Genomic DNA, 21,340 nt, shown 5'->3' on the forward strand with positions numbered 1-21,340 from the left:
AGGAGTGTGAATTGTGTCTGTTTCCAACCCCCTCTCCAAAATACCACCTTCATATTTTTCTCCTTTAGTCCAGTGTGCTGAGAACCCAATGAAATTGGGCATTTCTCTGAACAATCACCCAGATACTACTTTGAGATTGACATCCTCAACTGCCAAATGTCCACGAAGGAGGACGTGGTGGTTATAACTATAGTTTTTTTGACCAGAGAGGTATATGAGGGCAGCTGTGCATTCCCAAAGTAAGAATCTCATGATATACTTCTTCAGAAGTTGAGAAGTGTCTCTGGATGAAGAAGCCAAAAGGTAAGAATTTGCTAAGGGGAGGGACTTACATGAATAATGGCTCAGGCATGAGGATTTTCCTTGCTTTTCAAATGAATGGGGCATCTAGGGCCAGCTGTTTGCAAAACTTTGAAAGAATCATGATTAAAATTCCAAGCTTCTCTTCATATCTCTTCCTGTTAAGGATGCTTGAGTTATTGTGTTGCTGTTCTTGTCACTTCAGGGATTTCCAAACACAGGAGCTCATCCCCATATCCTCAATTTACTGTTCAGCCCACCACCTCATCCCTTGTGTACATTATATGAATATTATATGCCTACTAGAGGACTGGTACACGAAATTCGTGCACGGGGGTGTGTGTCCCTCAGCCCAACCTGCACCCTCTCCAATTTGGACATCCCTATCACAACCCAGGACTGCTGGCTCCCAACTGCTCACCTGCCTGCCTTCCTGGTTGCTCCTAACCGCTTCTGCCTGCCAGCCTGATAACCCTCTAACCATTCCCCTGTCAGCCTGATTGATGCCTAACTGTTCCCTTACCAGCCTGTTTGCCCCTAATTACCCTCCACTGCAGGCCTGGTCGCCTCTAACTGCCCTCCTGTGCAGGCCTAGGTCCCCCCCAACTGCCCTTCCCTGCAGGCCTGGTTGCTCCCAACTTCCCTCCTCTGCTGACCTGGTCACCCCTAACTGCCCTCCCCTTCAGGCTTGATCATCCCCAACTGCCCTCCCTTGCAGGCCTGATCTCTCCCAACTGCCCTCCCTTGCTGGCCATCTTGTGATGGCCATGTTGTGTCCACATGGGGTCAGTCATCTTTGACCACATGGGAGCAGCCATCTTGTGTGTTGGAGTGATGGTCAATTTGCATATTACTCTTTTATTAGATAGGATCAAGGCCTGGTGTATGGGTTGGGCCAGTTGGTTTGCCCTGAAGGGTGTCCTGGATCAGGGTGGGGGTTCCCTTGGGGTGTGGGGCAGCCTGGGTGGGGGGCCTGTGGTGGTTTGCATGCTGACCACACACCCTGGCGACCCAAGCGGAGGCCCTGGTATCTAGGATTTATTTATCTTCTATAAATGAAACTTTGAAGCCTTAAGCAGAGGCCAAGGCAGGCCAGGGCAAGCAGAAAGCTTGGCTTCCTCCATTGCTGGGGAAAGCCAAGCCTCCTAATCTTTCTGTGGCTGCAGCCATCTTGGTTGGGTTAATTTGCGTACTCACTCCTGATTGGCTGGTGGGCATGGGTATAGTTGAGGTACTGTCAATTTGCATATTACTCTTTTATTAGATAGGACTAAGGCCTAGTGCATGAAATTTGTGCACTGGGAGGGAGCCCTCAGCCCAGCCTGCCCTCTCTCACATACCGGGAGCCCTCAGGGGATGTCCTAGTTATGGCTTAGGCCCGCTCCCTTTATGGGAAGTAACCGGGCTGATCAGGGGAAGGCACCAGCCCCATCACCCTACTGCTGCAGCCACTGCCAGTCACCAAAACCAACAAGGTGTTTTCATCAACATGAACTCCAGTCCCTTCACCATGAAAAAATGACAACTTTTTTTTAGGCATTTTCAAGATGTGTCTTTCATAGGATATAACCTACCTTCCTTCCTTCCTTCCTTCCTTCCTTCCTTCCTTCCTTCCTTCCTTCCTTCCTTCCCTTTCCTTCCTTCTTTCCTTCCCTTTCCTTCTTTCTTTCTTTCTTTCTTTCTTTCTTTCTTTCTTTCTTTCTTTCTTTCTTTCTTTCTTTCTTTCTTTCTTTCTCTTCCCCTGAGGATATGTTTCTATTGATTTTTAGAGAGTGTGGAAGAGAAAGGGAGAGACAGAGAGAAACATCAAAGTGAGAGGAACACTTTGATTGGTTGCCTCCTGCATGATCACTGACCTGGGCTCCAGCCAGGGAGAAGCCTGCAACCTAGGTACATGCCCTTGATCAGAATTGAACCCAGACCCTGCTGTCTGTAGGCAGAGGCATTATCCACTGAGTCAAACCGGCTAGTGCAGAATATGATATTTCTTAGCCCTCCAGCAGTGGACCTTCATTTTTTTTCTCCAGAAGTGTGGTGGAAAAACCATAGATCACCTTTTTGAATTCTTATTACCCAAGTTACTTAGAATATTACTAGTGGCATACAGGGAGCTTAGCCAATGAGCAGTCAGAAAAGGTGTTTCCTCTAGTTCACACTAATCACTGGCTCTGACCCTGATCAGGCCTAAAGCCTCTGGCCTAGGCTTAGGCCTGGGCAGGACCCCCCTTGGCTCCAATAGCAGGCTTGGGCCTGCCCAGAAGCCCCCTGGCTCAGGCCCTTCCCAGGCTGCTCAGGGCTTACACGGGGCCTACCTTGGAGTGACCTGGGTGCCCAGGGTGTTCCTGGATGGAGGTCGCTGGGCACCTATGTATGCAAATTAACCACCACTTTTGTTAGGTTGATTTGCATACTCACTCTGATTGGCTGTAGGCATAGCAGATGTACGGTCAATTTACATGTTTGTCTATTATTAGGTAAGATGGTGAATGAAGGCATTCTAAGCAGATTCCCCTGACCAGCAGAGTTTTTAACATTTGAGTTCCAGAAAAAACTCCTTGATCTGTTGTGAATAAACCCATCTCTCAGGAACATTCTTAGATATGTTCCAAGGATCTTACTATATCTTGCCACTCAAGCATATTGTACACACCCCATATATCTCTCCCTTAGGACTGTGTCCCTGGCATTCTGATCTTTTCCCCTCATACATCTTATGGAAAGTGTCCATGCTAAGTCACTAAAAGCAAAGCACACAAAGCTAATTGGGAAGAGATCTAAGCTGTTAAACTCCATACAGATAATTTCTTCCCAACTTACTATGACTTCTTTCTGCTCCCTTGGTCACTGTGGATGCAAGATGTGTTTTGTTTATTAATGTTATTTGTGAGCCTAATACTATTTGCTAATTTTAGTTTAAACAGCTCTCTCCACCTCTGCTCCAGAAGATTCCCTGGATTTGTCTAATGGGAAAAGTTTCTACACTCATCTCCTCTCTTGGTCATCCAAATTCCAGGAGCAGGTTTGATTCCTGGATTCAAGTGTTTTTTAGCAACACTTCTATGCTTATCATTTGTATCTTGAATCAATAACACTTTTCCTAAAACCTTCAAGTTTCTTCATACCTCTATTGTAAAGCATTCCTGTATGGTAGTCAACCTCCATTGAGGATCTTTGACTGAAATAATTCCTTTTATATAATCAGACTTTCACTTAGTTCTGGTTGAACTGAACTGGGAAGTTTGTTCCAATAAGAATGCGTTGACAGGACACAAAAGGACTTAGTAAAAGTTTTCATCAGGAGAGTTCCAGATTCCAACCAGGGCTAACCCTCTGATCCCTCTCTTTACACTTAGTTTTGCTTTTTCACACAAGAACTTCTTTCATATATTCAACCCCTCGCCACTATCACCACAGCGAAGGCCTTATTAGCAATTTCCTTCCTTCACATTATTTAAACAGTGGGATATAAGAAGTATACCCTTCTTCTGTGTGCTTCTGCTTCAATCTTTCTAGGTTCCCTCCATCTTGCCGTCACAAACATTATTTATAATATCATAATTTTCTAAAATGCTCATTCATTCAGAAGGGACATTTCCCTTTTATGAAATGCAAAGTATGAGTACATTGGATGTATTATGCATTTGTAGTATTTAAGTTAATCTTTTTCTTATAAACGTTATCAAAGCAGTATTAGTATACATCTATTTTCTTCAAATGGCCTCCATTGGACAGGTGCACATCCTCCATATTTTCCAGCTCTTTGACTTTGGTATTGGTCTTATTACTTGCTTTGGTCAAGGGATAGTATCAGATTTGACATGTGCTTGCAAAATTGGATTTCCTCCTTTGACGTCTGCATTTTGCCATGAGAAGAGTGATTCTTGAGATGCCATTCGTCCAAGAAGAATGAGAGACACATGGATCAAAAGTGGAGCCCACCCTCAGCCTGGATCCAAGCTCAGACAAACCCAGTTTAGATTATTTGAACATCTATTTTCCTGCTGATGTGTAAGAGAGAAAATAAATATTTATTGCTGTTTGCCAGATATTTTATTGGGAGGAGATTGTTAATTAATAATACTGACTAAAATACCCATGAATAAATTCTACTTTAAACATCAGCTACATAAATAATATAAAATAAAGGAGAACATGGGAGATGGAAAAGAACTAAAATAATTACACACTATTGAATATTAATGACATTTATATTTTTCAATATCTGTGATACAAGGAAGAGAATAATGTGGTCCTCTTTTCTGATTAGAAAGCCATTGGTTTCTTCCTCACTTATTCATCCATATTGTCTTTGCTTTCTGCCAACAATGTATCAGCTGATTGGTGTTGTTTGTATGTTTTTTTAACTTGGTAGAATAGACAAACTAGATTTTAAAACAAAGGCTGTAGTAAGAGACAAAGAATGATACTACATAATGATAAAGGGAGCAATCCAAGAAGAGGATATAATTTGTATAAACATTTATGCATCCAATACAGGAGCAACTAAATATATAAAACAAATCTTGATGGACATAAAGGGATAGACAGTAATATAGTCATTGTAGAGAATTTTAACACCCTACTGACATGAATGGATTGAGTTTCCAGACAGAAAGTCAGCAAGGAAACAGTGACACACAAGATCAGGTGGATTTAATTGATATCTTCAGAGCATTTCACTCCTAAGTAGCAGAATATACATTCTTTTCAAGTGCATATGGAACATTTTCTAGAATAGAGCACGTTAAGATATAAAACAAGTCTCAAAACATTTAAGATTTAAATCATATCAAACATCTTCTCTGACCATAATGGTAAAACTAGAAATCACTCACAAGAAAAAAACTGAAAAGCACACAGAGGCATGGAGAATAAATAATATGTTACTAAATAATGAATGGATTTACAATGAGATCAAGGAAGAACTCAAAAAGATGTTTCAAGAAAGAACTTGAAACAAATGAAAGCTAGAACACAACAACCTCATATCTATGGGATACAAGGAAAGCAGCCTAAGAGGGAAACTCATAGCATTACAGGTGTACCTTAAAAAAAAAAAAACCTCAAATAATCTAACTTTACACTTAATTTACAGGAACTAGGAAAAGAACAAAGTCGATTCCAATCAAGGTCACATGCAACAAGGGTTGTGGGCTCTATCCCTAGTATTGATGAGGCAGCCAATCAGTGGTTCTCTCTCACCATTGATGTTTCTATCTCTCTCTCTTTCTCCCTTTCTCTCTGAATTCAATAAAAAATATATATACCATATATATGACCTTTAGGTAGAAAGGAGAGGAACAAGGAAGTTACAATGGCAAAAAGGGCTTGGTTATTTCAAGGCCACTTTTTATTTTATAGAGTTTAAGGTGAACCTTAAGTTTCTTTCTAAAATGGGAATTTTGGTTAAAAAAATTGAAGGGATATGAATAATAATAGTAACATTGTCCTTGGACTCTTCCCAGGCCCTGGAGTATGAGCTTTGCCTGTGACACATCTGAGGGAAGGTGTTATTTGGCTTCATTTCCAGAGATTGGGTAGTTGAAGACACCCCATCACCAGTTCAGGAAAGGCAGAGCTGGACTGAGTCCCAGAGTAGCCAGGATCCCTAGCTCTTACTCTGCCCCAGAACCCCTCATGAACAGATAGTGCCAAATTTCTATTTTGTTTTTGTAGCTGTTGTTTTCCCAACCTACTCTAATTTTTCAAAAGCAAATATAAGTTCGTATTTAAGAAAAAAACATGTACAAAAGAAGGCTGAGTCCAGCAGGCAAAAGTGAAGCAAGCAGTGGATTCCTGAAGGGTTCTGGGCTATGCAGGGAAGCTTTTCTTTGCGAGAACAGGTCTGTAAAGGTTAGGATCAGTCTACTCCTTGCCAGCCTCTCTGGCATCCCATTTTGAAAGTCAGAATTGTAGCCTCAGTATATGCAAGGCATGGTGTTTGGTTCCAGTTTTCTGTGGCAAAAACGTCAGACACAGTTCCTGTTTTTATGATACTCCTATTTTAGATAGAAAAAAAATACTAAGTTAAACAATTGCAATGCAGCGTGATAAGGGTTAATATAGGGGTAAGATAGGGTGCTGTGAAAGGACGAAGAGAATGACTCATTTAATCCGGGCTAGGGTTAAATTTAGAGCTAGAACTCGTGTTAGGGTTAGGGTTAGGGATAGGCTTGGGGTTAGATTTATTTTCATAGTAGTGGTAGGGTTAGAATTAGGGCTAGGTTTAGGTTTAGGGCTAGGGTTAGGGTTAGAGTTAGGATTAGGGCTATGGCTAGGGTTAGGGTTAGGTTTAAGTTTATGGTTAGATCTAGAGTTTAGTGCTAAGGTTAGGTTTAGGGTTAAGATTAGGCCAGGGCTAGGGTTAAGGTTAGGGTTAATGTTATAGTTAGTGCTAGGGTTAGGGTTCGGTTTAGTGTTAGAATTAGGTTAGGGAGAGGTTTAGGGTTAGGGCCAGGTCTCAGTTTAGTGTTAGGGTTAGGGTTAAGGCTAGATTTAGCGTTAAGTTTTATGGTTAGGGCTAGGGTAACGGTTAGGGCTAGGGTTAATGTTGGGGTTAGCATCTAGATACTTAGATGCACATCGGAATCAGCTAGAGAGTTATGATAAGGGTTAGAATTAGGGTTAGTATTAGAGTTAGTGTTTGGGTTCTTGGATGCACATTAGATTCATTGGGAGAGTTAGGGATAGTGTTAGGGTTAGGGCTAGGATTAGGGTAATGGTTAGGTTAGGGTTAGTGTTAGGGTTAGTGTTAGGGCTAGGGCTAGAGTAGCATTTGGCTTTAGGTTTGGGTTAGGTACAGGGTTAGAGCTGGGGTTAGGGTTAAGATTAGGGCTATGTTTAAGACTAGGGTTTGGATTAGGACTAGTGCTAGAATTAGGGTTAGGGTTATAATTAGGGCTATGGCTAGGATCAGGGTTAGGGTTAGGTTCAGAGCTAGGTTTAAGGTTAGAGTTAGGGTTAGTGTTATTGTTAGGCCTAGGGCTAGGGTTAGGATACGTTTAGGGCTAGGGTTAATGTTTGTATTAGGTCTAGGGCTACTCTTTGGTTAGGATTAGTTTTAAGATTAGGGCTAGGGCTAGTATAGAATTAGGATTAGGGTTGTGTTAAGATTAGGCCTAGGGAATATTCTATGGAGATTTTTATTAAATATGAGACTTGAAGCATGAGAGGGAGCTCATTGGAAAGTAGAATTAGACATTTTGGCTGAGAGAAGAGCTGGAGTTAGAGCATATATATAGAGAGAGAATCCCTAGTCTTGGACAAAGACCAAATTTAGTGAGGTAGGTTTCCCAGTGTGAAAGTTAGGAGTTCTGCGTTGAATGCCGGGGAAGGTTATCAATGGAAAATCTCAGTGGAAACAAGAAAATGAAAACCCACTCAGCAGAAGTGAACAGAGCCACCCAAGGTGGCAATCCTTTTGTAAGAAGGCAACTCAAGTGTTTGGTTTGTATTCTAGTTCCATCATTGACCAATTGGCTAATGCTGAGCATATTACTTTAATTCTTTGATCCTCAGTTTCCTGCTCTGTAAACTGGGTATTATCGTTGCTGAGAGGACCAAATAAGATGAAGCAAAGTCATGGCTAAAGTGTTCACATTAAAAGTAATGTTGACAACACCTATCAGAGCCCAGGCTTCATAGAAGACTGTGATAAGGTCTGCTTTCAGCTCACCATAAGAAGGTCAGCACTACACTTTGTGGGAACAAGATCAGCATTTTTCCTCAGGCCCTCACTGGCACTACCATCTCCTTCTTCACCTGACCTTCCCAGCAACACCAGGGACCCCAGAGCGGCAATGGTCAGTTGAGAGAAACCATTCTGCAGAGGATGATCTGCAGGATCAAGGAGAGCAAACACTCTAACACTGTATCTAACAGATGTTACAGTTAATGCGATGCATCGAAGGGGACAGTCTTAGCTGATCCTAGCAGAAGATAAAAGGACGGGGTGCTGGTTCCATAGAAGACACACTCAGGTTTATGGCAATGTTTCCATGCTCATCCAAGGTGAAGTCTTGCCTCTTTGGGTAATATGTTGAGATAAGGCTTACTAAGGCTCATATAACCACAGTCATGTAACCCTGAAGCTGCTATAAAAATACTCTAGTCAACACCAGCCAACCTTTCCCCTGGATTCTACGTGGGTTCTACCTGAGCTCAGTATCTCCCCGCTGAATGGGCCCTGGATTACGAAGCAATGCCAATGCATCCGCTGATGGCCAGTCTGTGGCCTGAGTAGTTAATTATGTACAAGATGCAGAGGGAATTAGCACGGCTGGCTTACCAGGGCTTGAGCAAGGGTGAAAGTGTGCTCACACACTTACACTCCTCCATTTACCTCCACTTGCCACCATTCATTGAACTCCTTCGTGTGGTGTTAATAAAAAGATAGTCTAAGTGAAAATACCGTTGTTCTAACTTGGAAACTCTGGTGGCTTCAGAAGGATTATTAGAAGATCCTAAGCTGCTCCTTTCCCCTACAAACAGTTTGTATCGAAATCCACCAAATTATGAATAGTTCCTTTGTTTTGGTGGTGGAGTGACAGAGGGCTCTATTTTGTGCACCTTTCTTGGGACATTGGTAAAGTAATAAAAATGATTTTTTTAAAAGAGGAAAAATCTGGAACCCAGAAAGAGTGAGCTGCTAGCAGTTGCTAGCCTTTGTAGACTCCTTGTAGAGAAAGACCAAGTCCTTCCATTTCACGTGGCCTCATTGTGTTCTCACAAAGCCTGAGGCATCGTGTCCTCTTCATCTTTCAGACAGTCTCCCAGATGTGGGCTGACCAAGGCCACATAGAATGTGAAGAGCTCAGCTTGACTTCCTACTCAGGACATTGTCAACCTGGAGCTGGTAGAGCCTGTTTGTTCAGACCTGAGTGCCCCCTGCAGTTTTGCTAACTCCCCCTTTTCCCCTCCAGCTCTATAATTTGCCCTGGATCACATCCTGCCCCGGAGAGTGAGAACAGCCCTAGGAGGGGAATAACACACAAAAAAACCCAAATCTAAATGACAAAGGCTATTCTGACCTTATGGGAATATTGGTACCTCTATAGAGGCTAGGGGAGGAGAACTGGGGAAACTCACACCAGGAATGCTAGGCCAAACCCTGATACTTACAAAATGCCCTTGGAAATGTGCCTCTTTTGACTATCTTCCTTTTCCAATCTTTGCCTTTTTTTCTGTAGGAGAAAAACATTTTCAAATATTATCTGATTGCATTTTATTCTTATAGATATAATGTTTTATTTTCCATTACTTTCATCTTTAAGACTAGATCATGAAGCTAAGTTCTTCTGCCATAGGAAAAATGAAACCTCAAAGACTCAGTGGCAACTCAGGGTCATACTTATTTCGGTCTCCAATGGGGAGCCTTGAAAGACATGGGTTTTAATGGCAAGGGCCAGTCTCTGGAGAGAGAAATTTACTGAGTAATAATTATATAGAGCTTGAGCATATTATCTATTTTATTCTCATTATTATTGTTCTATTCTTAAAGATGAGAAAGTTGATGCCCAGAGAGAGGTGAATTAACTTGTCTGAGATCACATAGCTAGGAAGTGGTAGAGCCAGGATTTTTGAGTCTAGGTATCTGGCTCTGGGCCCATACTTCATCACTTTGTACCTTGTATCCTATGTAGGATATTGTGTTCAGGGAAGGGAACCAAGCAGAGAATAAAACATTTTAGAAGCTCACTAGTTGAGTCTCCTGCCTTGTGGGTCTTTTGAGACCTCATTTGAGACTTAAAATCTTGCGAGTTTGAAAAAAATAGGTCCCCATTTTATGCATGAGGGGGGAAAAAGGCAAAAATGGGGAATTGTCTTACTCAAGGTCATAGGAGATAGTCTTAAGAATAGGATTGGAAACTACATGTCTCATCAATACTGAAATGCCCTTTCTCTGCTCTCCATTCAGCAGACTTTGGTGAATTTTTCTGGTGATTAGCTAAAGCTTCCCTTGGGCTGGAGGATATCTCAAACCCAGGAATACTAGGGGGCAAAGGATGATTTTTGGTGAAAGAGGGCAAGCAAAAACAACAATTTGCTGTTGGATTTTGATGACAGATATAGTGTCCCAGACCCCAGGATAAAGGTGGATGCTGAAATAGGACAGGGACTGTGAGTGGAGGGGTTTGTGGATGGGTTCAGAGAGGTAGATTCATAGATTCATAAAAGTGGTGATGAGGAGAGAAGGTTTCTGGAGTTCAGGAGCAGAAGAAGACTCTTAATCATGACATTTATGGAAATTATTCTTGGTAAAGAGAGGGAGGACGTTAGAGAGAATAATGCAGTGGCTGGTACGATATTCTTCTGTTGAGCTTCCACCAGAAGCTCCAGGCTCAGGCCTGGGCATGAGAAGCTCCTTACTTTATATGATTTATTTGTGTGTTGAATGTGCAGATTATCCCGCAGAAGGCAGAGCAGCACTGAAGTCCTTCTGGGCAATCTTCCTGCATTGTACAGAATTGAGTACAGTTTCCAACGTCGACTGTGCAGGGGGGAGGTTCCAAAATATACTCTGGAACACAGAACAGGAAAGAAAGAGTCTAAACAACAACATGGAGTAACATTCAGAATTCCAGAAGCCCAAGGAGCTGCCAAGAAACTAGCCACCCTGAGCTCCCTTGTGTGGCCACATGGAAGAGGAATAAGATTTTTTTCCCCTTAGCTGTTGCCTTCTACAGAGTTCTCAGCAGGGAAAACCAGGGTTTGGATATTTGATCAAAGACACAGTTTGTTAGAATCTTACATCCATTGGTCATTCACCATTCTTGCAGATCAGATGCCCAGTCCCCAGAAACTTGTTTGGGTCCAGTTCAAGGGAATAAATGGTACGTATGGTGAGCAAGAAAGGGATACGTAAATCCATTTGCTCTGACTCATTATGTAGTCTCAAGCAGGTCATAAAGCCTCTCTTATAGTTTAGCCCAGAGTCAATCTACAGGTGCTATTTGTGTATAGCAGAACCAATGGAAGGGAATATTTTGAGAAAGGATGAAGACCACACAGCACACAAAAGGCACTGGCATCAGAATACTAGAACCCAAATCACAAATGAGTTCTGGGTGTGACTTCTTTCATGAGGAGAAGAGTGGGTATTTCAGAGTAGGGCCAGGTTCTTGGGTCAAAGATCAGCTTCTCCTTCTTTCCAGATCTTTGCTGTTCAGGAGAAGACTATGAATCTTCATGCTGACATCTCATTCTCCTCAGCCCCTGGCACTCAGATCAAAGCCAAGATTACCCCCACCAGGAGATTCTGTCCCAGGCCTTCAACTTGCAACCTTCTCTTTGTTTCTGATTTCTTTTCTTTCTTTCTTTCTTTCTTTCTTTCTTTCTTTCTTTCTTTCTTTCTTTCTTTCTTTCTTTCTTTTTTAATATATATATTTTTTTAATTGATTTTTTTACAAAGAGGAAGAGAGAGGGATAGAGAGAAACATCGATGAGAGAGAATCATTGCTCAGCTGCCTCTTGCACACCCCATACTGGGGATGTGCTCGCAACCAAGGTACATGCCCTTGACCGGAATCGAACCCACGACCTTTTAGTCCGCAGGCCGACGCTCTATCTGCTGAGCCAAACCAGTTTCTGCTGTTTCTGATTTCTAAGGCATTAAGAATGGGCCTCATGAGCCCCTTTATCTAAGCCAGGCCTTAAATTTTGTGCCTTGTGACTTGCCTTTTCTTTTGGAAAAATATCATAGGAGGGGCATTCTATAAGCCCCTGTTGATGTATTACTCTGCAGGAATTTGAAATTAGAAGAGGGTCTGTGGAATATCAAAGCTAATCTCAAAAGAATAAGTGAATAAAAGTGGGGCTATAATTGTAACAGCAAATGGCACCAGAGATGGGGTGAAAGAAGCCCAGGCCCAACCTGTTGACGATCTGAGTCAGTGCCAGGAACTGGAACTGGTTTCCATTGTGGAAAGATTGGCTTCCATGAAATAACATGGGGAAGGAATCCATCAACCAAGATCTCAGGAAGATCGACCTTCTCAAGTTTTGACTCCTCTTCTGGTTATCAAGTTGCAATCATAGCCCTTGCCAGTCTTACAGAGAGCCTGTTTATGCCTATATTAAAATTTTAGTTCTTGATTCTCTAGTTAACTCCACCCTGGGTACCCCTATTCTTGTGTAGCTTGCTTAGCCTTCCTCGGTCATACTAACCTTCTCTGAGACCCTTAAAACAGGACCTTGTCTATCTTGACACATGACATACCACACATATTCCTGATCTGAGCCCCCAATATTCTGAAGATGTCCTCTCCACAGAAATGTGTAGGCATTTTCCTTTTGGTATTGGTCAAGGTCAATATTACTGTAGCTAGCGCTCTTGTTAGGCTGAGCTGGTCAATGGTGGCTGCTGAGATGGATTACATTTACTGAGTAATAATTATATAGAGCTTTGGATTGATGCTAATCACTGGTAATTGCGTGGGCACCTCTGAGTTCTTAAGCGGAGTTATAAAATGCAAGGCTTTCATTTCTTCCTAAGACATTTTCCAAAACCAAGATTATGTAGGTTCCAGTTTGATTCTCCTCTCTGCTTTAATGCTTGAAAAGTTGGCCCAAACACCCATGAAAGAACCAGGACAGCAAGAATCAGCTGGGTGATGAGGCTGAAAACATTTCAGTAGTTAATACTTACCATGGTCCAGTAAGAGTGCTCTGTGTCTGCATGCATTATCTCTGTTTGTCCTCCCAACTACCCCAATATCATTATATTCATCACAAAGGTAAAATCCGAGGCCCAGACACGTTGCCCAAGATCCCTCAGTGAGAAACAGAACAGGCATTCCAACCTATATCTTAATGACAACAAAATCTGGACTCTTGAACATATGGTGTTTTCTCATGAAGTACGCCCATGAATCGGCCCTCAGATCCCCCATCTCTACAGGTGCTTCTTCCCTCTCCTGGGCCGGGCCCCAGCACCTACTCATAATATCTTGCTTGGGACTCGCAGACACCGGGTGTGGTGCTAGAGGAATCAACAGCAGGAGCTGAAGCAGCAGTGCAGGCTTCATGTTGCTGGCAGGATGGGTGGTAAGTCCTGGCTGAGGACTGCAGGGGTTGAACAGGCGCAGTTTAGGGGAAATGAGAAGGAAGGAGGGAAAAGAGAAGGCATGCTGTGATTGGCTTTTTACTGTGTATTCCGATCTATTGAAGGATTTGGCAGAAATCCAAGCACCTCCTAACCACACCCACTTCAGGATATGGTAGCATTTTCAAATCTACACCCTTTTCCTCCGCCTAAGCTTAACCTTGTTATTTCTCTCATCCATCTAAGTCTTGATAATGTTCTTTCACAAAACTTTGCACGTTGTCCACGTCTTTGTTATATTTATTCATAGAGGCTGAATTTTCAAGTGAAATCATAAGTAGTATTGTAATTCTTTAGTTGTTTTCATTTGTAATTTTCAATAATATAACATTATTTCAGCTTCAGATGTACAACCAGTGATTAGACATTTATATAACTTACCAAGCGATCATCCTGATAAATCTGGTACCTACACATATAATTATTTGTATATTTTCTGTATTGCTGGAGATGTAACACCGGGTACCATAGAGAGTTATTACAATACTAGAAGTCCAGTGCATGATATTCGTGCACGGGTGTGTGTGTCTGTGTGTGTGCCTCAGCCCAGCCTGTACCCTCTCCAATCTGGACCCCTTGAGGGATGTCCGACTGCCCGTTTAATGGGCAGTCGGACAACCCTCTCACAATCCAGGAGATTGTGATTGCTGGTTCCCAACTGCTCGCCTACCTGCCTGCCTGATTGCCCCTAACTGCTTCTGACTGCCAGCCTGATCATCCCCTAACCACTCCCATGCCAGCCTGATTGATGCCTAACTGTTCCCCTGCCAGCCTGTTTGCCCCTAACTGCCCTTCACTGAAGGCCTGGTTCCCCCCAACTGTTCTCCCCTGCAGGCCTGGGTCCCTCCCAATTGCCCTTCCCTGCAGGCCTGGTCGCCTCCAACTTCCCTCCTCTGCTGGCTTGGTCACCCCCAACTGCCCTCCCTTGCAGGCCTGGTGCCTCCCAACTGCCCTCCCCTGCTGGCCTAATCTCCCACAACTGCCCTCCGTTGCAGACCTGATCATTTCTATAATATATATATATAATCTAATAAAATAGTAATATGCAAATTAGCCACCACTCCGCTATACAAGCCATGCCCACCAGCCATGCCCCACCAGCCAATCAGAGCAAGTATGCAAATTAACTCAACAAAGAAGGTGGTTAATTTGCATCTGCGGAGGGAGGGAGGAGTGAAGACTGAAGGAAGAGGGAAGAAAAGTGGAAAGCAAGGTGGCTGCGGCTGCTGGAGAGAAAGCACTGGCAGCCCGTTTGGGGCGGGTCAGGACGAGGTGCGCAGCGACCCCAGGTAGCAGTGGCAGCAGGAGGCAGCCAGGGCGGCGCAGGGCGCACAGCAGCAGTGAGCATGGCCCCAGAGGTGGCGGCAGCTGGTGTGGCCATGGAGGCTGTGGCAGCGGCAGGCGCAGTGAGTGGTGGCAGTGCATGTGGCCTCGGAGATGTGGCCCCAGAGGGCGAGGTGGGGGTGGCGGAAGGGAAGCCTGTTGGAAGTCTTGCAGGAATATTCCTGCAACAGGTGCCTGCATATATTGGGTCGGCAGCTAAGTAATTGCGGATTTTTTAAAGAAAATCAAAGACAATTTTTTCATGGAACTAAATAACTTTATTCTTTAATGTATTGCCCATTTTGATCAATGACCTTTTGCCATCTTTCAGGCAGCATCATAATCCCACGTTCAAAAAACTTCTGTTTTTTATTAGCAAAAAACTGAATCAGGTACGATTTGACATCATCATCATTATTGAAATTTTTACCATTCAAGGAGTTTTGTAAAGATCGAAACAAAAAGTAATCAGATGGTGCAAGGTCAGGACTATATGGTGGATGTGGCAAAACATCCCAACCAAGCTCCATTAATTTTTGCCGAGTGACCAAAGATGTGTGTGGCCTTGCATTGTCATGATGGAATACAACACCTTTTCGATTTGTCAATTCGGGCCACTTTTCTTCAACTGCATTGTTTAATTTCGTTAGTTGTTCAATGTAGACATCAGAATTGATCGTTCGGTTGGGTGGTAAGAGTTCAAAGTAGACAATTCCTTTGTAATCCCACCAAACTGATAACAAAACCTTCTTTTGATGAATATCAGCTTTTGATGTTGTTTGAGTTGGTTCACCTGGCCTGCTCCACGATCTTTTCCGCTTGATATTGTTGTAAACAACCCATTTTTCATCGCCAGTTATCAGTCGTTTTAAAAATGGATCATTTTCATTACGTTTCTTTAGCAAATTGTAGCTGCTAATGCGTTGCGTTAACTGTGATTCTTTCAGTTCGTGAGGAACCCATGTATCGAGTTTTTGAACATAGCCAAGTTGTTTTAAGTGATTTTCAATGCATGTATGTGATACATGAAGCTTCTCTGCAATCTCACGTGTTGTACTGTGACAGTCCAAATTGATTATTGCTTTGATTAGAGCGTCATCAACTTCAACTGGACGACCAGAGCGTCTTTCATCTTTGAGTGAAAAATCACCAGAACGAAATTTGGCAAACCAATTTTGACACTGCCGCTCTTTTAAGGCTTCGTCACCATAAACAGCACATAACTTTTTATGAGCTTGTGATGCGTTTTTCCCTTGCGGAAATAAAAAAGCAAAATATGACGAAAATGTTCCTTTTGATTTTCCATTTTTCAACGAACGCCAAACAAAAACTACAAAACAGATCAAAAAACTTTTTTTACTGATTAACAGCTGAATAGCCAACTATCAAATACAAAATGTGTTTTACATTTGTACTACGTCTGCAAACCTAAAAATTCAACTGAAGCCATATATGTGTGAAACCCGCAATTACTTAGTTGCCGACCCAATATATATATATAAAATCTCCTCAAGTGAGGAATATATATATACATTGATTTATAGAGAGAGTGGACAGGAAAGGGAGAGACGCAGGGAGAGAAATATTGATGCAAGAGAGATACAATAATTGGTTGCTGGGGATCAAGCCTGCAACTGAGGTGTGTGCCCTTGACTGGAATTGAACCTGGGACTTTTCAGTCTGGGGGCTAACACTCTATCCACTGAGCCAAACCAGCTAGGGCTACATTGCATCTTCTTTATCCATTCATCTGAAGATGGACTTACTTTGTTTTCATATCTTTTTACATATATAATGTTTTTTCTTTATAATTTTCTATAAATTATTTCCTAATTAGAATATAGAAAATATATTTTTTCAGGAAAAAAGCTCTGCTTGCAAAAGAAGAGGGTTAGTTATGTGACAGGAAGGGCAGTCTCTGCAGAAGCCCAGATCCCACATAGAACAGGCTATGGGGAGGGGAGGGGCAGGCCCACTGGAGGACACAAGGACTCCTTGCCCTGCCCTGGCCTGGCCAGTGGAGGCAGGGAGGAGCCCAGAATAACCTGCTCTTTCTTACCTTCCCTCCACCCACCAGCTTCCAGGAAAGTCTGTGCCAGACAGAGAGCCCACTGATCTGGTCAGTCATGCCAACCCAGGCTCTGCTGCCCATCCTGCTTCTCTGTGTCCTGCTGCTGCAGGCCCAGGGAGGGCACCTGAGGAGGAACAAGATGAAGAGTAGGTGATGGGCTGGGGGCTGGGATGGGGAGGGGGAAGGAGGAGCTGTGTCCAGCTAAGGATGACCTGGACTTGAACCTTTCAGCACATCCATCTCTGACCACAAGACTCTGAAGACTCTGGGTCCTTCCAAATCACTGCCCTCCAGCCCCCTTACAGGGCCCAGGGACTAGTGATGTGGGTGGAGGGCAACCTACATCTCTTTATTCTCCATTCTCTAAGTCCAGAGACAAATGGTACATACAATAGTGAAAGGTGCACAGAGCTGAGTCAATTCTTTCATTTAGGCACGTATGTGACAGGTCAACATCCAGGCATGTTTGGGGGAGTAGGTCTAGAGTGAAAGAACTTTTGGAAAGCAAAATTTGACATGTCTCAGACTTCACTGAGTTCTCAGAGTCAGAGTGTAGATTCTATGGGGGTGGCTTCACCAAGGCCATGGCTAATATGAGACCAGTGTCCAGGCTGCAGGAGAATGGAAAGGGTCCAGAAAGCTCGAACATTAAACCTTGTTGATGGAGAATGGAGGTAATCAATTGAAGATGCTACCTATCGCCAGGATTTGGTGAGGGGCAGAAAGGACGTTCCCTGAGAGGTCCAAGAGCGTCATGAGGGGACCTGGGTTTTGGAGTCATGATGAGACTTTAAGCTTGAGAGGAGTGCTTTGTGTGGCCTCGTTCCATTGACCTTGCTTCTGTTCCTTTTAGGTGCCGCCAAGGCCTGTCAGAAGCAGCCCAGTGTACAACATTGTAGCAACCACTGTTCATATTTCCTAAAGTGTCCCAATTCAGATACCGTATGCTGTTCAACCTTCTGCGGGAACGTTTGCATGGATCTCCTGTGAGTGGGTCTGTGTATTCTGTTCCCCTAGCCCCCTAAAACTGTGCCTGCGACCTTAAATCCTGGGTACAAGGCTGTCAACCTCCTCACTATCTGGATGGCTTGTTTCTGTCAAATAAACCAGAATAAATGCCCAGGGACCTGCCTATTTTATTCCTAGTGCTTATGATCATTGAGAACCCAGTGCAGACCCCAGCACGCCCCCACCTCTCTGGGTCCTGGTCCCTGGTCCCTCTCCCCTTGTCATGCTTCTCTACTCTCTCTCCCTTTGGCCCATGCACTCTGCCAGGCCCATGGCGGCTCAGCCCTCTTGTTGCTCTGCTCACTGAACCAGTACTCCCAGGGGGAGAAACTGCTCATGGGTGGCCTCCCCTAGTGCGAAAGAGAACATCCTCATCCTGGAGCCACAAGGGCCAAGTGAACCATGAGCGAGGCGGAGGCTAAACCTGGGGCACAGTGTCCGAGGCCCCCCAGGGAGCCTCTTTAACTTGCCCCATCCCTGTCCCTTCCTTCTCCCTCTCCTTGTAAAAACCAGGGAACTATTGCTTTATAATGAAGAAAACGAGTCCCAGAGTAGTTAAGTGACATGCCTAAGGTCTGTCACTTAGAGAGTGACAGGCCATCCATGGTATGGCTAGAGGAGGGTGTTTCCTCTGAACTCCCTGTTTGCTCACATCTTCTCCATGTGGTGAGACCATGGGCATGGAAGTGAGTACCTGGGCCAACCCCAAGTTTCCCACATCATCCTCCACCAGTATGGCCACTCTTTTTTCTTTCTTTTTTTTTTTTTATATATATATATATTTATTGATTTTTTACAGAAAATAAGAGAGAGGGACAGAGAGTTAGAAATAGCAATGAGAGAGAATCATTGATCAGCTGCCTCTTGCACAACTCCTACTGGGGATGTGCCCACAACCAAGGTACATGCCCTTGACCGAAATTGAACCTGGGACCTTTCAGTCCACAGGCCGATGCTCTACTCACTGAGCCAAACCGGTTTTGGCAGTATGGCCACTCTTGACATAAGGCCTGGAGTGAGTGTCAGAACCTCCAGCACCTTCCATTCACTGAGCGGTCCCTACCTGTCCCAAATCCTCCTCCTTACACCCTCATTCCCTCTCTCTTTTTTAATCAGGAGGGAAGCCATGGGGGTGGTTCCATTGTGATGCTGCTAAGGATTAATGAACACAGGTGGCTATGAGTCTTGTCCGTGGTCTCATGGTGAGTCAGTGAGAATAATCACTGGGCACAGTCTCCCTACCCGTCTGTGCAATAACAGTTCCTCAGAAATGGTCATGGGGCTAGATCCAGGCACTGAAACTTGTGTGGCCAATCAGGACTTGGCATCAAGTGTGAAAAACTCAAATTACTGCTGGACGCAGGTGTGCAGTGTGACACTCCAGTCCACTGCTTCCTGCTGGGCACCAATGCAGGAGACATCCGAGGAGGAAATCTGCCAGAGCCTCTGACCCACCTCAGAAGCATCACAGGGCTCCTGGTATTAAGGATCTTCTCCATCTGTATTAAGAGCTGCTCTTGGGCAAGGGGGCCTTGGGAAAGAGGTCATGACCAACCACCAGCACAGACATCACCAGAGTGGGTAGGTGGTAAGGGATACTCTACAGAAATTCTTATTTGGTTCTTTCTCAGATAACCTCACTCTCCAAGCATCTTCCCAGTGCTTGGCCATGCCTCAAACACCCTTGGAGAGACTATTAAGAGAGTCAAGGTTACCTCCCAGGGCTCACATAACAAATGACCTCCCACGTCCAAGTCCAGAGCTCCTATCATGTGGAACACTATGGGTGCCAGGCTCACCTATTCTGTGCCCCTGGTGTGAGCACCATGTACCATGAATTATACTGGAAACAGTTGTTCTTCTTCCTTGTGCCCTGACCTGTGTTCCAGAGAGTTCTCTGGACACGTCACCCTACTGCATTGAACTCAGAGACTATACCAGCCTGTTCTGACTTATTGGAACAACTGTGTGCCTCTGTGTTAGGTGGAATGAAGAGTGAGAACCCGTAGAAGACCTTGAATCTTGTGGAGGCAGAGGAAGAAGCAAATGCAAATTCTACCATGATCCAATTATCTAAAATGTCAAGTTACAGCCTGGAGAGAAACTCAGATCAGAGCTGGCCTGTTTGAAACCAAACACGTAACTTCACATTTGCCCCTGCTTTTGCATTATTTGTTCTCTTCCCATGCTTTAGACCTGCTCCTAGTGATTTTTTTCTTTCATTTCTATCGACCAAGATAATCAGTAGTAGCTTTCGCCCATGTATAGCAACATAGATTCACTGCCTTACCCCAGGACAAGTCATCTCTTTGGCCCTTTGGCAGAGTCTGAAGAGACTTTGATCCCTTGGTATTCCTCAGGATATCATGCCCGTCCATCACACTGATAAATAACATTGTGTTGGCTGACAGTAAGTAACAACAACAGCAGATGCCCTAGGTGCTTTATTGTGTGCAGGCCAGAGAATGGGAGATGTACCTGGTAATAGTCCAGAACTTGCCATATTGGTGGAATTTCTAGAGAGCTATTGTTAGTCTGGGGCATATATGGATAGTCCCTCTGAGGCAGCAGACAAGTTGCTATACCTGTACTGTCTACCATGAAGGAAGACACAACACGTGGTGGAGCTTTCTGGATTTTGGAGAGAACAAAATCCACTTGGGGGCATTTTCCTCTTGTCTAAGTAAACTCAATAGACATAGACAAGGGGATGTAAACCCAATGCTCGTTTTCACTGAGACCCAGAAGGGATGAATTAATCTTCAAGTGCAGGATGGCAGCTCTCTTTTTAGAAAACACATCCATCCTTTAGCTCACTTAGTTCTCACCATACCCGATGCAACGAGCTCTATTATTATTCCCATATGTGATTAGATGGAATTTCAGAGGGTTTTAGTGACTTATCTAACATCACGCAGCTAGCAAGTGAATGGATTCAAGTTTCAAATCTGTTTATACATGATTTAATCCTGGTAGGGTTTGTGTTTTTAAGAATTTAAGTTACTTTATTTGTTGGCATCAATTATTCCTAGAACACTCACAATCTTTTAAAGATTTTTTTTAGAATGGATAGAAATGTCCTCACTCACTTTCACTTCTGATATTAGTAATTTGAGTAGTCTCTTTTCCCCCCTCTTAGTTTATTGAGTTAAATCTTTGTCAGTTTTGTCTATCTTTTCAAAGAATCAATTTTTGGCTTTATTGATTTTCTTATTGTTTTTCTATTTTGTTTGTCTCTGCTTAATATTTTTCCCCCTGCTAGTTTTGGGTTTAATTTGTTCTTTTTCTAGTTCAAATTGTAAAGTTAAGTTATTCATTTAAGATCTTTCTTGTTTTTATTTACTTATTTATTTTTAAAAATAGGTTTTTATTGATTTCAGAAAGAGGAAGCAAGAGGGAGAGAGAAACATCAATGATGAGAGAGAATTATCAATTGACTGCCTCCTGCATGCTCTCTACTGGGGACCAAACTCCCAACCCGGGCATCGTGCCATGACCTCCTGGTTCATAGGTTAATGCTCAGCCACCCAGGCGTG

General features: G+C 43.5%; 2 protein-coding genes across 2 annotated transcripts; one reads left to right on the plus strand and one right to left on the minus strand.

Annotated features, from left to right (window-relative positions):
- Positions 1 to 10,664: 10,664 nt before the first annotated feature.
- WFDC13 (WAP four-disulfide core domain 13) lies at positions 10,665 to 13,325 on the minus strand (the record flags this gene model as incomplete). Its single annotated transcript, XM_084889066.1, has 2 exons — positions 10,665 to 10,819; positions 13,238 to 13,325. The coding sequence occupies 2 exons, from the start codon at positions 13,323 to 13,325 to the stop codon at positions 10,665 to 10,667; spliced, it is 243 nt and encodes an 80-aa protein (XP_084745192.1).
- A 3,526-nt stretch (positions 13,326 to 16,851) lies between these two features.
- LOC311625129 (protein WFDC10B-like) lies at positions 16,852 to 17,786 on the plus strand (the record flags this gene model as incomplete). Its single annotated transcript, XM_084889067.1, has 2 exons — positions 16,852 to 16,942; positions 17,650 to 17,786. 2 exons carry the CDS (start codon positions 16,852 to 16,854, stop codon positions 17,784 to 17,786), a joined length of 228 nt encoding a protein of 75 aa, XP_084745193.1.
- Positions 17,787 to 21,340: the final 3,554 nt, after the last annotated feature.

This window comes from Pipistrellus hanaki (genome assembly GCF_964339955.1).
Source record: "Pipistrellus hanaki genome assembly, chromosome: 6".
Lineage (NCBI taxonomy): Eukaryota > Metazoa > Chordata > Mammalia > Chiroptera > Vespertilionidae > Pipistrellus > Pipistrellus hanaki.